Source organism: Glandiceps talaboti, chromosome 5, assembly GCF_964340395.1.
Source record: "Glandiceps talaboti chromosome 5, keGlaTala1.1, whole genome shotgun sequence".
Taxonomy (NCBI): domain Eukaryota; kingdom Metazoa; phylum Hemichordata; class Enteropneusta; family Spengelidae; genus Glandiceps; species Glandiceps talaboti.
In genome coordinates, this window is record NC_135553.1 from 9,072,414 (window position 1) to 9,089,297 (window position 16,884).

At 35.0% G+C, this 16,884-nt stretch overlaps 1 protein-coding gene across 2 annotated transcripts in view; it reads left to right on the plus strand.

The window, feature by feature from the left end:
- Nucleotides 1-16,884, plus strand: part of LOC144434924 (dynein axonemal heavy chain 3-like) — a 64,018-nt gene that overhangs the window by 36,522 nt on the left and 10,612 nt on the right. Inside the window, exons 34-54 of one of the 2 annotated variants that reach the window (XM_078123445.1) lie at nt 252-383; nt 2,032-2,112; nt 3,150-3,307; nt 3,787-3,867; nt 4,498-4,681; nt 5,072-5,257; nt 5,701-5,927; nt 6,587-6,700; nt 7,550-7,773; nt 8,194-8,318; nt 9,158-9,343; nt 9,773-9,940; nt 10,814-10,947; nt 11,571-11,856; nt 12,498-12,665; nt 13,220-13,437; nt 13,947-14,058; nt 14,319-14,675; nt 15,120-15,321; nt 15,683-15,885; nt 16,449-16,820. In XM_078123445.1, the coding sequence (XP_077979571.1) occupies nt 252-383; nt 2,032-2,112; nt 3,150-3,307; nt 3,787-3,867; nt 4,498-4,681; nt 5,072-5,257; nt 5,701-5,927; nt 6,587-6,700; nt 7,550-7,773; nt 8,194-8,318; nt 9,158-9,343; nt 9,773-9,940; nt 10,814-10,947; nt 11,571-11,856; nt 12,498-12,665; nt 13,220-13,437; nt 13,947-14,058; nt 14,319-14,675; nt 15,120-15,321; nt 15,683-15,885; nt 16,449-16,820 (3,918 nt within the window). The remainder of the gene's footprint in view (nt 1-251; nt 384-2,031; nt 2,113-3,149; nt 3,308-3,786; nt 3,868-4,497; nt 4,682-5,071; nt 5,258-5,700; nt 5,928-6,586; nt 6,701-7,549; nt 7,774-8,193; nt 8,319-9,157; nt 9,344-9,772; nt 9,941-10,813; nt 10,948-11,570; nt 11,857-12,497; nt 12,666-13,219; nt 13,438-13,946; nt 14,059-14,318; nt 14,676-15,119; nt 15,322-15,682; nt 15,886-16,448; nt 16,821-16,884) is intronic. The other variant, XM_078123447.1, reaches the window with a different exon arrangement.

Consider the following 16,884-nt stretch of genomic DNA (forward strand, 5'->3'; position numbering starts at 1 on the left):
CTATAGTGTACAAACACATATGTTCTCAGTATCTGTAATAGCATTTTGCATCATGCTAGGGGGTCAAAATAGAACAAGAAGGTACTTATTCTCAACTGCATTAGCATGTATAGGTATAGTAATCCATATGTAGTGCATGAAGCTAAAGTTACATGTATGGTGTTACAACGAGTGATTGCTATGTCTTATGACAAACGTAAATGGTAAAATTCTACCATTTTTGAAACCAATGTTGTCTCTCTTTGTCACAGAGTAACTCCTTCCCAGAGCGTGGTACCATCTATGATTTTTACTTCTATAAACATGCCAGTGGACAGTGGAGTGATTGGATGGACTACATTGAGAGGGGAGTCGGTAAACTTGAAATTCCAGCCAATGCTAAGGTAAGCCATGCAATACCATGTACCAAACTCATCAATCTCTGTGCTTACACTTAGATAGATGTAAACAGATATTGTGTCCACTCTCAAACCACCATACTTTATCTGCATATATAAATCTGCAGACAAAATAATCATCATACTTATTGAATATTATATTCTAACTCAGCCGTCAGAAGGAAAAATTCTTTTTATAATTTTTTTCAAAATTTTACAGTTTGTGATAAAGTTCACAAAAAGATATATTTGGAGATATGATATGTTATATAACAGCATAATTTGAGTAATGAATGTTCCATCAGTGGATTTATATGAATCAAATAATTTGGAATGATATATCAGTTTGTGATATTAAAAGTTGGAATCAGTTAGAATAGAAATGCAAAAGTGAATACAGACAAAGTTGTGACCATCTACAATGTATTTTGTAATTTTTGTACCCAAAGTGATAAGCTGTGTCATGTCACCATAATGTTGTCATTGATTGTCATAATTTTTAATTATTTGTATTCTTTTTATCACAGTTTTTAATGTATTTAGCTATGCTATGCTTTTAGCTTTGAAATATTATATACACTAGATTAACATAACTATGCATTTGTGCAGAGGAACCAATTAATAAGTAGAATAAAAAGCCATAAACTGATGCTTACACTTACAGAAAGTGAACAATTCTCACTATAGTAATCGCATTTTTGTGATTTAATACATGACGCTGTTGTTATAAACGCTACTGCTAATAAAAGCTTGAAGTAAAGTGAGATTATCAAATCAGCTTTATAATTTATACTAGGTTATACCTGTTTATGGCACTGTGGAGATACACCGCTAGCTGGTCGTACTTCTCTAGCCCTCATTTAGGGAGATACGACTAGCTAACGATGTATCTCCAGTGTGCCATACTCAGGCTACTACTAAGCAGGTATAGGATGCAATGCTTTATTCACAAAATGTTTCTTTTACAGCTCATATTTTAATTTATGCATATCTGTTTGCATGGAACGATAATGTAATAATACTAAAAACAAAATTACACACTATTGAGTTATTGCTAATCATGTTGTTTGATGCACCAAATGTTTATTTAATCAATAATAGTAGTCTTCCTATGTGTTGGTGTAAACTCAACTACATTTTTACACTATTTATCTAGTAAATTCATCGACTTTTTACATGAATACACTTGTACATTCCTCTTTATCTGTAAATTCAATGCAAGGTGGGATCACCTTATATTATGAGCAAGATGTTATCCTTTGAAAATGAATGATAACGGCAAAAAAGAACACAAAAAAGGGAAAGAATAAAAACCAAAGCTAGATCCAAAACATACCACTATATTTGTGATTATCAGCTGGTTAATACATACTGTACATGCAGCCAAGGCACTGAGACAACTAAAAGGATGTTGATACGCTATCAAAGGATTAAAATTTCAGTCATAAAGTTGTAAATGTAGCTGACACCACCAACACACAGGAATTTACTGAATCACTATAATAATAATTCTATTGTTTGTTGTGTTTGCATGTCTCCTTCTGAGTGTATTAATGCCTTTTTTTCTGCATCTCTTACTTTATTCTACTCTACTCTACTCTTCTACTGTTTATATGTAAATAATCATGTTTCTTTCTACGTGGTCGTGCAACAGAACAACTTTCCAACTGGTCTGCCATACAGTGGTTTGCCCAAAGCCACCGACAAGCCTAAGACCTTTGAACGAGAGATATCAGTTAGTATAACTGATCAAAATAACACTACTAACAAATAAACATTAAAAAAAAATCACACTCTATTAACATTTTTTTCATCACAATTAAGATCAACTGGCATGGGTTATGATTTTCAATCCTGTGAGATAGTAGTTGGCTGTGTGTCACCAAATACACCTGTCGAGTAAAAGTTGCAAATTTGGACGTGAAAAAAAATTGTGACTGAAATAAAAGCTGTGAGTGATTCACAATACAAATGGACAAAATATATATTTGTCAATTTGCTAAAATTTTTGAAAAAAAGATATTTCGGAACTTTACATGTGCAGAGAAATGATCAATGAGTTGTTTGGTGAGACGTTGCATAGCTATCTCAAAGGATGGTTCATTCATTCATCCATCTATCAATCAATCACAAACATTTTTTTAGTAATGCATGTAATATCATAGTTCATAAATAGTAAAGTTTTAGATATAATTATTTTAACTTAAATCATTCATTCATTTATGGGAATATATTGTAATATCATGATCGTAGTGTTTTAGTCACATATCAATAATGGCATGGGGTACTATTATGTAAGTCACCCAATAAATAGATTTCTCTTTATAAGTCTAAAAAGACACTTTATTTCAATATAGTAATGGAATAAAGTAAGGTCTGGGTATCTATCTTTCGTAGTAGTCATTATCCTAGGGTCATGGCCCCCATCACTTGACCTTTGACCTTTTACATATATACAATCGGGACACCTGAAATTACAAAAAAAGTGTGTTGATCACTATTTTGTATGCAAGTTTTGTATAAAACACTGATGTGTGTGTACAGTTCAAAGAAACTAGTGTGTGTGTGCATGTATTGGAGTCACATCCAGTGTCGTGTTGTGAACGTTCCAGCACGTTTCATAAACACAACATTTGCACTTTTTTGGTTTGAACTGCATGGTGATTGATTTAGAGATATAAATAAAAAAAAATCCCACAAAAGGTCAAAGGTCACCTACATCTTGCACTTTGACCTCTATATTTAAATATGATAATTATATTTTTTCTTTAGGTGAGTGATTTGATCATTCCAACCAATGAAACAGCCAGACAGACTTACTTCATGAAGACCTACATGGACCATGAAGTTCCTCTACTGTTTGTTGGTCCAACTGGTACTGGTAAATCAGCTATTGTGAATTCTTATTTGGTCAGCCTTCCTAAAGATCTGTAAGTTGACATTATATTGCATCTCAATCTATAACTTCAAATATTTCTGGCTTTTTTGACTCTGATACACCTAATTAAGGAACAGTCTATTTCTTCCGATAAAGGAAAACTTGTCTATTTGTATTAATAAATATTGAACTCTGATGACAGTAAAAAGTTGTGACAAAGCTTTAGAAAGTTGTTTGGTTAGTCATCTCAAATAGCGCACCTTCTATTGGCAAAACATAACAAAGTAGTTTGTGATGTCATTTTAAATAGCACCCTCTAGTGGTGAAACTTTAGAAAGTTGTTCAAATATTCCTCTCATATATATAGCACCATCGAATGGTGAAACATTTCAAAAGGTGTTTGAATAGTCATTTCAAATAGCACCCTCTAGTTGTAAAACTTGAGTGAGGAGTCATTTGTTCATTCATCTTTTTCACTATTATCGTTAAATGATTGAAAACTTATCGAGTCTTCTTTTTCTCTGCAAACAGGTACATACCCAATATGATCAACTTCTCAGCCCGTACATCAGCCAACCAGACACAAGATATCATGATGTCCAAACTTGACAGGTAAAATATAATACACCATAATATTTTCATGATGAATTTTATATGAAAATAGTTTGTTAAAATGAGGTCTTCTCAATCTTGAAGCACTTAGACAAAATTTAAAAAAAAAAATGTTTGTTTCTGATAAATTTCAAAAAATAGGGTAGATAGATCGGAATTTTATTTTACTTTAGTTTGGATTTTTTTAAATTACTTCAACCCCAAGATAAAATACTCGTCATTCACAATACTTCTGTGAGAGTTTGATGAGGTGTAAAAGAAGTAAATGAAGACAATTATAAGTATGGCAGACTGTAATGTTATAGTCCAAAAAACATGCTTTTTCTATGGAATACATTTTTTTTTAAAAAGGCATATGAGGCAAAGGCATGAAGGTGTACAAAGAAATAGAAGTAAATTTTTACCATTTTACTTTTTTGGATGCAAAAAAATGTTTGCGGTCTGGAGCTTAAAGTAGGGTCAATGTGGTTATCAGAAACAAACTATTTTTTTATTTGACCTTATACTAGAAATATAAGTATTGGATATGAAGAATAAGGGTAGTATTTTTTCTGTACCAAAGTTCCATTATTAAGAAGTGACAGTGGACTCTTTATATTAACCTCATCATAATATCCTTGTTTTCATCAGACGTCGTAAAGGTGTTTATGGTCCACCAATGGGCAAGAAATGTGTTGTCTTTGTTGATGATCTGAATATGCCAGCCAAAGAGAAATACGGTGCCCAACCACCCATAGAATTACTACGTCAGTGGATTGACCATGGTCATTGGTACGATAAGAAAGATACTTCTAAATTGGAACTGACTGACTTGGTAGGTTTTAAATGTGTTTCTTCATTTTACGGTACCTTTCATTCTGTGCGAAATTCTTTGATCCCAAAGCGAAAAACTTGGCAGCATCAAGGTGATAACAGCAATCACGCAGTATGTCAGTTTTGCTTTTACTTTGACTACTAGTGTGGCATTCCAGTGTCTTTGCTAAGCGTGGTATGTAGGTCAAATCTACCTGAGTTCCCTGCTGGTCACTTTACAGGGTTTCCCTAACAAATTACAGCACAATGTATGGATATTGTGTCAGTTTTACTTGATCATAGCTGTGTATGTTACCAGAGTTCCCCAACCTTAGCAAAAAACTCCGCTTTCAAACCGTATTTGACTAAAAATTAAATGACCACTATGTACCTGTGCTTGTTCATTTTACAGATACTTGTGAGTGCAATGGGACCACCAGGCGGTGGCCGTAATGACATCACTGGTCGATTTAGTCGTCACATGAACATTGTATCTATTGATTCTTTTGATGACAACACCATGACAAAGATTTTCAGCTCTATCGTTGACTGGCATTTCGGTAAAGGATTTGATGGCTCATTTGCAAGATATGGCAAGGTAAGGATAAACAGTTTTGAAACATCAATTTATTTTCCAGGGCTGTATGAGAACCACTTACATACGAGTCAGGAAAAATTCAGTGTGCATAAAAATAGCAACAAACAACATGGTTTTACTGAAACACATTGAAAAGCATAAATGAACAAAAAGGTGGCAAATTGACAACTTGGACAGTGACAAATTAATGAAACACTTACACATGGACAGTCCAACATCGAATTCATTTATAGAGCTATTTAAATAGAACTTTCTGCATATTGATTAAAAAATCCTGTATTGCAATCTTTAAAGCCGTTAATGTTTATGATATATGTACTGTACACACAGATATAAAGGGTCATGTATTATTTTCACTTGTCATTTAATGTGTAAACATGATGGATTTTGCAAATTGTTGCTAAAAGAAATACATAATTTGAGTCATTTCATCCTATGTATAGATCCTAGTACAAGCTACAACTGGGGTATACAAGAGTGCAGTTGCCAGCTTCCTACCCACACCGACCAAGTCACATTACGTGTTCAACTTGCGTGATTTTGCTCGTGTTATCCGCGGCGTTCTCTTGATGCCTCACACACATCTACAAGAAACTGATAAATTGATTCGTCTGTGGGTACATGAAGTCTACCGTGTGTTCTATGATAGATTGATTGACGAAAAAGACAGGTAAGTTACCATAGTAACAAGTAGATTTACAACAAGAACAAGTCGGGGTTTTTTTTAATCATGTTTGTGCAGGCAACAGAAAAATAGAAAAGCATACCTTAGATGATATTGAAATGTTAATAGTTTAATATTACCAGACAAAGAAAATGTTCAGAATTACACATCATGTTAATAACTTATTGCTAAAGAAAACAAAACTGTTCAAAACTACATAAATATACCAAAATTTTGGAATTGAGAAAGTAGCTGTATTAGCCGCAGCTAACGCCTGTAAAATAGTAGGAAGTACTAAAAGACATTTACTGTCACAGTGTTTATTTCGTTGTCATAACAATTAGAATCTGCATATTTTGAAATTGATGCTTTGATAAGAAATGTATCACGTTGTGTATCTGTACAAATACAAGCAAGATTTATATCGTCAGCAAATCTGTTTTTATGTGTATATTATCTGAATTTATTATACTCATAACCTTGTTGTAATAGTTTTCAGGGTAATGACAATTGATTTATTGATGAGGACTTAACTTTCTAGTTTTACATTATTAGTCTAGGAATGAAAGGTATACCATATAGTGACTGTGGTGTTGATGTTAATCCTAATGGTCAAGTATATATAAACTTACTCATTGTGGATTTTTTCGCATTTATTTTCACAGACAAACTTTCTTTGAAGTTATCCGAGAGATGACACAGAATCATTTTAAAGTCAGCATTGACAAAGTATTGAGTCATTTATCACCCAGTGGTAAATTGATTGATGACAACATCAGGTAAGTTTGATTTCCAGCAAACTTCAATTTATCGTGATTGCTCTGTCACATCATCGTTTATTCAGACTCTGACAAAAAAAATGCTTCAAATACGAAATATGTACATAAAGAAAGACTACTAAACTGAAAATCTAAGAAAGGAACGATTTTTGGCAACTTTACTGTTGATATATGACCAGTCGTTGAATTACAAATGAGCAAACTTTATACAGTGTGTTTTAAGTTACCGTTCACAGACTCTGTTTGATACAACCGCACAGAAATCAATAAGAGACTACACATTCTACACTTTAAGATAGCAAGATTGAAGGAATAGAGTTATTTGTGACATTTTGTCTAAATGCAATGAACTTACATGCAAACCATGCAGATATCAAGACATTGGCCCCTGTGTGTCTGCGTCTTGTTGCAGTAAGTTTGAATGGTGGCTTTCAGAACAGACCAAATGTAGCTAGAATTTGCAATCTTGCTATCTTAGTGTGAAATATGCAGTTTCTTACTGGTTTATGCATGCATTGGTTATATCAAACAGAGTGAATGGTAACATGAAATAGGCTGTAAATTTCTGTCTGTCTGTCTGTCACTCTCTCTCTCTCTCTGTGTGTGTCTCTCTCTATCTCTCTCTCCCTCTCTCTCTTTCTCTCTGTCTCTCTCTCTGTCTGTGTCTGTCTCTCTCTCTGTCTGTCTGTGTGTGTGCCTGTAGCTGTCTGTCTGTGTCTGCCTCTCTCTCTGTCTCTCTGTGTGTGCCTGTAGCTGTCTGTCTGTGTCTCTCTCTTTCTCTCTCTCCCTGTTTCTCTGTCTGCCTGTCTCTCTCTCTGTCTCATTAATCTCCTGTACTTGTCATTGTAGGAGTCTATTCTTTGGTGACTACATGAACCCAGATGCTGATTCCAAGATCTATGATGAAGTAGTTGATATCAAGGAATTGACCAGTGTAATGGAACACTATTTAGATGAATACAACCAGATGAGTAAAGCACCAATGTCACTGGTTATGTTTAAGTTTGCCATTGAACACATCTCACGTATCAGTCGTGTGTTGAAACAAGACAATGGACATGCCTTGCTGATTGGTAAGTTTGTATCTTACACATCATTTTGGATACATATCACAGGCATATATAAAGTAGAAAGTAAAGAAAATCTGAAATGTTAGCATCTAATATTTATGAAATCAATTGACTTTTCATCATTTTCACGAAATATATAATACACTTTATATGAAGCCATCTTTTTATTTTATGGTAGGCATATATTGATTTCACATTCAATAGTTCATCATACCTACAGAATAAATACTTCAGTGATATTTAGTAGATGAATGAAAAAAATTGAAATACATTGTATGCGTTGATAGATTGTCCAAGCTCAATATGAGTGCTGAATAACGTATATTGACATTTCTAAACTCATCCATTTTGATGCTACTTTTCGTGTAGTGTTCGTCAAACTTCATGTCTTCAAATTATGATATTATGTTATTAATTATCCAGGTATTGGTGGTAGCGGTAGACAGAGTTCTACTAAACTAGCAACTTTCATGGCTGACTATGACTTGTTTATGATTGAGATCACTAAGAACTATACTTCTAATGAGTGGAGAGATGACATCAGAAAGGTAAAAGAATTACTTTGTATATGTATACACAATTTACAATCATAATTACTTTACTTGAAGTATTACTGGTATCAAAATATCTTGCTGGAATGATTATATTAACTTCAAGGTATACTGACAGTGTTTGACATTAGTGTTGAGACAGTTCTTGTCATTCCATCTTAGTTTTATTTCATGGTTTCTGATGCTGTAATTCAATGAGATATGACTCTGGTAATCAAGCCTTCACTAAGATAGATGCAAACTAAATCTATTGATCTTCAGTGTGGTAGATTACACAAGTGGGTGATAGTGGTTCCTCTGTTGTGCAATCTAATCACCCTGTGATCAAGATAGTGTAAACATTGGAAGTCCCAAAACAGTACACTGCAAGTTTATGGAACTCTGTCAATAAAGGTGTGCAATGCATCCCTACCAAGACTATAATTAAACCAAAGTCCATTCAATAGCTTATCACCAGTTGTATCAACATGTTGTGACAGTAGTTTTAGTTTACGTCTATCTTTAGTAAGCCAAAGGCTAAATTACCAGAGTAATAAGCCAAACTATTAACTTTGTAGCTTTTTTAGCTCTTTTCATGTACTTTGGAGTGCACATTATGCCCATTTCCAATATCCTTCATTCTCTGTATGTACATGTTCATTGTCAGAAATTTGGAACAGCAGTCATTATTTTACATCAGTCTTGTGTTCATATTAGTAGAGGAGTCCTTAAATGTTGGAAATAGTTGACAGTTTGATAACAGGAATTAGATGTATATCTGCTGTTGTCCTCGATAAATAAATTTTAAAGATTCAAGACATGCCTGTTAGATTCATGTCCATTGTTTGTGTTTACAGCTCATGGTGAAGGCCGGTGCTGAAGGAAAACAAACAGTGTTCCTGTTTAGTGACAGTCAGATCAAAGATGAGTCCTTTGTAGAAGATATTAATATGATCCTCAACACAGCTGATATACCCAATCTATTCCCTGCTGATGAGAAAGCAGAACTGATTGAGAAGATGCAAACAGTAGCTAGGAACGAGGTAAGTTTATTTCACTGACAGTAGCTACATTTTGTAGGAACGAGGTAAGTTTATTTCACTGACAGTAGCTACATTTTGTAGGAACGAGGTAAGTTTATTTCACTGACAGTAGCTAGGAACAAGGTAAGTTTGTAACAGGAATGCGGTTAGTACATTGTATTCTAAAGTTACCTAAAGGATGAGTTTCTAGTGTACTTACACATCATAGACATACAGACTCCATTTTTTTCTGATTTCAGTGAAAAAAAAAATTATTTTAAAACTTACATGAGGCCTTAACTGTGACAACTGGTAGATATTTTGCTTGTCATCACCCCCCCACACACACACAGACACACACACACACACACACACACACACACACATGCACACACACGCACACACATAGAGAAATGTCCTAATATTTACACTGTCTGAATTATTCTACAGGGTAAGAAAATTGATGCAACACCATTGGCAATGTACAACTACTTTATTGAACGTGTGCGAGCTCATCTCCACGTCGTACTGGCGTTTTCCCCAATTGGTGATGCTTTCCGTAACAGACTACGTCAGTTTCCATCCCTCATCAACTGCTGTACCATCGATTGGTTCCAGGTGAGTCATCCTATAAGTTTTGATTTGTCAAGTTTAACATAAATTCAGGATCATAAGACTGTCAACCTTGTTCTAAGAGGAATGTTGAGAACACACATATCTCCTACCAGGCATGGACTCGGAACAAACCTTCAGAACATTGCTGTACACCATATATGTATTAAAGACTAAGGTTTCAAGCCCAGGTTCTTGTATTAGTTTTATTTTATCATTGGAGCCTTTAGGATGACATTAGATCATTCTTTTGGCCTTGACAACTCTGTGCGTCACTGATTTTCACATCTGAATTGTTATCCTAATTTGAACTGTGTCTTTAATTAAACCTGTATAGCACATGTAAATATATGATAGAGAAGTAAGGAGAGGGAGATTTTATTAACATTTCACTTTAGAAATGACATGTGGTCCAAAATATTATAATGTATGAACAACTAGGTCAGCTATGTGTGCCGGGCCTTGGTGACTCCGGGATAGCCTGTGGACTGTCTGGGAAAGCTTTGACAGTTCCACAGCAATGTGATATAGAGCGTGAAACATAGCCCTGTCACATAGTCCCAAACCTGAATGGATCACTGTAGCATTTGTGTGTGTTTGTGTGTATATGTCTGCATAACAGAAAATCGCTGGGAGCAATTCCCAGCACAAAAAGATTTAAAACAAAAAACAAAACAAAACTAGGTCAACTACACACCAGGAGAACAAATTTATCATACCCTCTGTACAAAGATAACTCACACACTTTGGTTTAACAGCAGTGAGTAAAATTCCTAATGTTGCTAACATTTATCAAGGTAAACATGAAATGGTCTGTCACACCCATTTTTAACAAACCTTCTAACTTTGCAAATGGTTTTGTCTTGCATTGTATGACAGGCATGGCCAGAAGATGCCTTGGAGATGGTGGCTAATAAGTTCTTAGAAGAAGTGGACCTTGAGGATGATGTTCATGTTGCTTGCGTACAGATGTGTAAACATTTCCATGAGAGTGTCAGAAACCTATCACAGGAGTAAGTCAAGCCAAATATTACAAACTAACATTTGTAAACTGTGTTAACATTGACTAATCTGTTATTTTTGCTAGTTGGAAAATGTACCAAACCGTTCCATGAAATGGTAAAATCATTCTGTTAATATTGTTGTGAACTTTGCATGAGGTATTGGTATTACGGTAGAAGTTAGAGTTTAGAACATGAGAAAGAGAAAAGTATGGTGTTTTCAAGGTGCAGTGTTTTACCCCCTAGTGGTAGACAGTAGATGTATTATAACCACAACAAAGTATTTACTTAGGCCATTCCTACAAATGACCATTGATGTGGTCATCTTTCATTATGACTGAACTGTAGTATATACCAGACTATTAAAACTAACTTAGAGCCCTTGACACTGTTGCCTATAATCTGCTCAACATTGCCACCGTTATATGTAGATGTCTGACACCTGTTCATAAAGAAATTCAGCATAGACCAGTACCCATGGTCTTCTTTTGTTACATTGTGGGCATAGGAAAATAAAAAAGAAATGTATGTAGCCATATCTCTTCTTCCTTCTTTTTTTTTTGATTTTCAACTTAATGATCAGTTTCATTATCTGTCTACTGAATATTTTCTTTTGCTTGTCTTCTTGTGAATAGGTATTTTGCACTCCTGAGAAGACATAATTATGTGACACCAACGTCTTACCTGGAATTGATCATGACTTTTAAAACCTTACTGGGTATCAAACGTAAAGAGGTAGAGCAGTTGAGAAACCGATATCTGACTGGTCTGGATAAACTGGCCTTTGCTGCCTCACAGGTGTCTGTCATGCAGCAAGAACTGAGGGATCTACAACCTCAACTTATCCAGACATCTGAAGAAACAGAGAAATTGATGGTGAAGATAGAGCAAGACACAGTCGAGGTGGAAGCCAAGAAGGAGGTATGTATACTGGGATACAGTATTTGCTATGGGGTGACTACAGGATAAAAAACAAAACAAAAGAATCTAGTTTATTTGACACTGTGTGGTGCTGTTCTAGCTACAACTTACAAGCCTTGAAAAATTTGTTGGATAAATGCCAGTTAGGGTCAAATACTACCTTACACTTAATAAGTGCTACTGAAGCTGTAAGCATCAAATCAAGTTCCAAACTGAGCTCAAGCCAACATGCCTTGTATGAACTGAAAATAACATCCCATCCCATTGCACATGATGTCGGTCAACATAACTCCTTACATACAATCCCATTTTACACGATTTTTATCCGCAATTTTATCTTAAAAGTTAATAACCAAGATCCTGTTTTTAAGACGCCAACTTTCTCACATATACCTATAGCTATATACATGTACTATTTAAAATGGTGTACAGTATATGTACATCATGATATATAGAAATATGTTTACATTTTGACATTTTGCATTTAATTTAGTTCCAATGGCATTTGAGAAGGGCACCATTATAGCTGTATCATGCATAGGGAAATGTATACATGTCACTTGGAAAATTACCTTTCTGTTTTCAAAGATTCCAAAATTTAGACAAGAAATACTGATTTTTTTTTGTCCTTTGGTATACAGATTGTATCAGCTGATGAAGCTGTAGCCAATGAAGCAGCTGAAGTAGCTCAAGGTATTAAAGATGAATGTGAGGCTGACTTGGCTGTAGCTCTGCCGGCGTTAGAGGCTGCCATCTCAGCTTTGAATACACTCAAACCAAGTGATATCTCTATGGTTAAAAGTATGAAGGTAAGAATCACTCATCAGCACACATGTTGCTAATTTTGCTGCATGTATGTGAAAACTGTAGAAATAATGTTAGCTGGAAGTGCAGTAATGTAACAGATCTGACTTATTTTAATCGAATGGGTTCCACACATATACATCAAGATTTGCAGTAAGTGTATACAGATGGTTACGCTTTGTAGTCATTAAAGTGCTATGTATACATGCATCATTTTATAACAGACTCCCTTGTCTGTGTGGTGTACTCATGGTCTTTGCACAAGTGCTTCCAGTCTTCTCTACAACTGTACTTTCACACATCATAGTGTGCTGTTATTATTACATGTTTATCCAAAACAGCAAATTTTGCTTTCAAAAATCAACTGCAGATTCATGTGGTGTGTTAAACATGGAACAATCATGTGTTCATTTGCATACAGACGTACAGTTATTTCCAAGGTATTGTTTCTGCAGTTATAACCCATCCATCTACAGTATAACATTTCACACAAATTCTTCACTGAATTGCAATCTTGAACTTCTAACTCTGATGGCAATCTTTTATCAAATACCCACAGAATCCGCCATCTGGTGTCAAGTTAGTAATGGAGGCTATCTGTATCATGAAAGGAGTGAAGCCAGAACGTAAACCAGACCCGTCAGGCTCTGGCAAAATGATTGAAGATTTCTGGGGTCCATCACAAAAAGTTCTCGGTGATATGAAGTTCTTAGAAAGTCTGAAAATCTATGACAAAGACAACATCAATCCTGTTATTATGAAGAAGATCAGAGATAAGTAAGTGAAGATGTTTCATGTCTGTAAATATATGCAACACTTTATCTTGCCATTTTTAGCGTAAATATTATACATGTACTCCAGTATTGGAATCTACAGTAGATATAATTATACTTTAAAACCCCATGTTTGCATCCAATGTCCTCCCATTATCATAAACCCAGTATCGATTCAAATGCAATTCAATCGAGAGGACATGCATCGAACCCGGGCAATAATTTTCTGTATACTTTGGCACACTTTGCCAAAGTATGACAAGTGGCGTGCTCATCGATATTCGTTCACTCAGTGATGTGGCTTTGTTAATTTTCTCACTTATCAGTGGAGTCATTACTAGTAAGGATTTCATAGGATTATTCTATGTTTCACACCTAAAGTTAATCCAAATCTGACTTTGGCCTTTAAAACATCCTGATTTCCTACCAGATTGTTTTTCTGAGATGTTTAATTTATTGACAAAGTGGTTTTTGAAAACATAACTTAACTGAAGTAATTGTGTCATATTTCAGATATATCCCCAACCCTGAGTTTGATCCAACAAGTATTAGGAATGCATCCATGGCTTGTGAAGGTTTGTGTAGATGGGTCAGAGCTATGGATACCTATGATAAAGTAGCTAAGGTAAGTATTTCAACAAAGGTTGCTTTCTTTTAACTTCTCTTTGAATGCCTGGGGAGTTGAGGACGTGTAAAGGGTCGTTGTGCCACAATAGGTCCATTCCAGGAGTAGTAATTTTAAAGTGTTTTGAATACAATTTAGAAACGCACTCAAGAAAAACTAACATTATAGTTTGGTCTGAAAATCCAGTAACAACTTGGAATTGTTCCTGAGATTACAAGCATATTGATGGTGGTTACACTTACTTGTGTTTTGATTGACAGGTTGTTGCTCCTAAGAAAGCCAAGTTAGCTGAAGCACAGGCAGAATTAGCCACACAAATGGACAAATTGAAAATAAAGAGAGCTCAACTGAAGGAAGTTACAGACAAGCTAGACGCCTTAAATGAGCAATTTGAGGCCATGATTGCGAAGAAGAAAGACTTGGAAGAAAATATTGAATTGTGTTCCAAGAAATTAGTGAGAGCTGAAAAACTGATCAGTGGTCTTGGTGGTGAGAAGGACCGTTGGAGCGAAGCGGCTGACTCGTTAGGAAAGCTGTATATTAATATTACTGGTGATGTGTTGTTGTCATCAGGTTTGGTTGCATATCTGGGTGCTTTCACAGTTGACTTTAGACTGGTAAGTGTTTGGTATACAAGTATGTAAAGTCTGGTGGCATTCAAAGTAATGTCAAATAGCAATAAAGAAGTTTGAACACAACTTTAGTAAAAATTCAATCTATACCAACATAGGCAAAATTGCAAAATTCATTTCACATTCTGTACCCTTAATGGAAGTACGGTAAACATGGAAATTATTTGCTAAAGACTTTATTTTTGCTTATGTCATTGGACAACAAAAATGCAAATAAAATAAGTAGTGACTAAAATGCCTTTTTATACATGGACACAGTGTACCAATCTGGTAATTAGTGAAAATTAGACTTTGAGAACTAGCTGAAGACTGTAAAATTGAAAATTTTCTAGTGGCGAAAATATATAGTTTTACTATATTTTTATTACTTTTCAAGTGTATCTGTACTTTAATTAATCTGTATTGTTTATATGTTTATTTCAATTTTAGAAAGCAACAGAAGAATGGCAGGTACTTTGTAAAAACAAAAAGATACCATGTTCAGAGACGTTCTCTGTCAATGCTACTTTGGGTGATCCTGTCAAGATCCGTGCCTGGACCATTGCTGGCCTGCCTGTAGATTCCTTCTCAATTGACAATGGTATTATTGTAGATAATGCAAGAAGATGGCCTCTTATGATTGATCCACAAGGTAACTCACATACATAGTGTGCTTGCACCACCCTTTTCAAATGTTGTCTGGAATGTGTCAAGTTTGTGCCTGCCCAGTTTCTGTTCGGTTTCTACCCACTTTGGGCCTGTCTTTTAAGTTTAAAAAGCCACAAAATCATATGCATTTCTAACCCAAATATTTCGCAGTTTGAGTTATAGAATTAGAAAAGGTAAGCGTCTACCTTGCAAGCAATTACTGGTGTCCTCTGCTTGACTATAACTACATCAAACGAAGTATAACTGCTGTATGTTTTACAAGCAGTATCTCAACAAACTAATGAAATCCCTACCTAAAAAAACTAGAAGTTACAGTAACTATTTTTTACTAATTTGTATTACAGGTCAGGCAAACAAGTGGGTAAAGAATCTTGAGAAAAGCAACAAACTGTCGATCATCAAATTATCTGATGCCAACTATGTAAGAACATTGGAGAACTCGATTCAGTTTGGTAATCCAGTATTATTAGAGAATGTTGGTGAAGAGTTAGATCCTATTCTAGAACCAGTCTTACTGAAACAGACATTTAAACAACAGGGTGTGGAGGTAAGTCTTTTGTATAATTCAGTACCTTGCAATTATCAACATAAATGAAACATTCATCAAATAGTATAGTTCAAACTACAGTGTGAGCTGTTCATAATATGCCTCTTGGTGGCTCAGAACCATTGTGATTAGGGAAACATCTGTTATCAAGTCAGATACCTCTCAATTCTCCATATTGGAGTATTGTCCAGGTTTGAGCACACACAGTGTATATTAGTTTCAATTCATATAGAAAATATTTTGCCATAATTTATCAAAATGATTGTTCTAACGAAAGTTAATATAACCAAGGAAAGAACCCTGAACATTCTGGACTGTCCTTTAAAGGCGCATGATTCATTCCCTGGTTTTAGTATGAATTCTATCTTATCAGTGGAGCTAGAAGGTTTAGATAGAGTCATTCTGTGTTCTGAAGTTTTTTTCAATACGTCTGTTAGACAACTTTTTCACATTCAAATTTTAATTCTACATTGGCCTTTCAACAAAAGCAATGAATATATTTGACTTACTATATTTGATCTGCCTTTGTGATTATAATTTTTTTTCTCACTTTTTCCCTTCAGTACCTACGTCTTGGAGAGAATCTGATTGAATACTCCCATGACTTCAAGTTCTACATCACAACCAGACTCCGAAATCCTCACTTTTTGCCTGAAATCTCAGTCAAGGTCACCCTCCTGAACTTCATGATCACACCACTGGGTCTACAAGATCAGTTGCTGGGTATTGTGGCTGCCAAGGAAAAACCTGAACTAGAAGAAAAGAAAAACCAACTGATTCTGGAAAGTGCTGCCAACAAAAAACAACTCAAAGAAATTGAAGACAAGATCCTGAAAGTGTTATCGTCATCTGAAGGCAATATTTTGGAAGATGAAACTGCGATTCAAATTTTGTCGTCATCTAAGACTCTGTCTGAAGAAATCAGTGCTAAGCAGGTTAGGCTTTAGGTTTTGAGCATACACCTCAAACAAAAACAAATTTTTAACGTGTTGGTCCTCT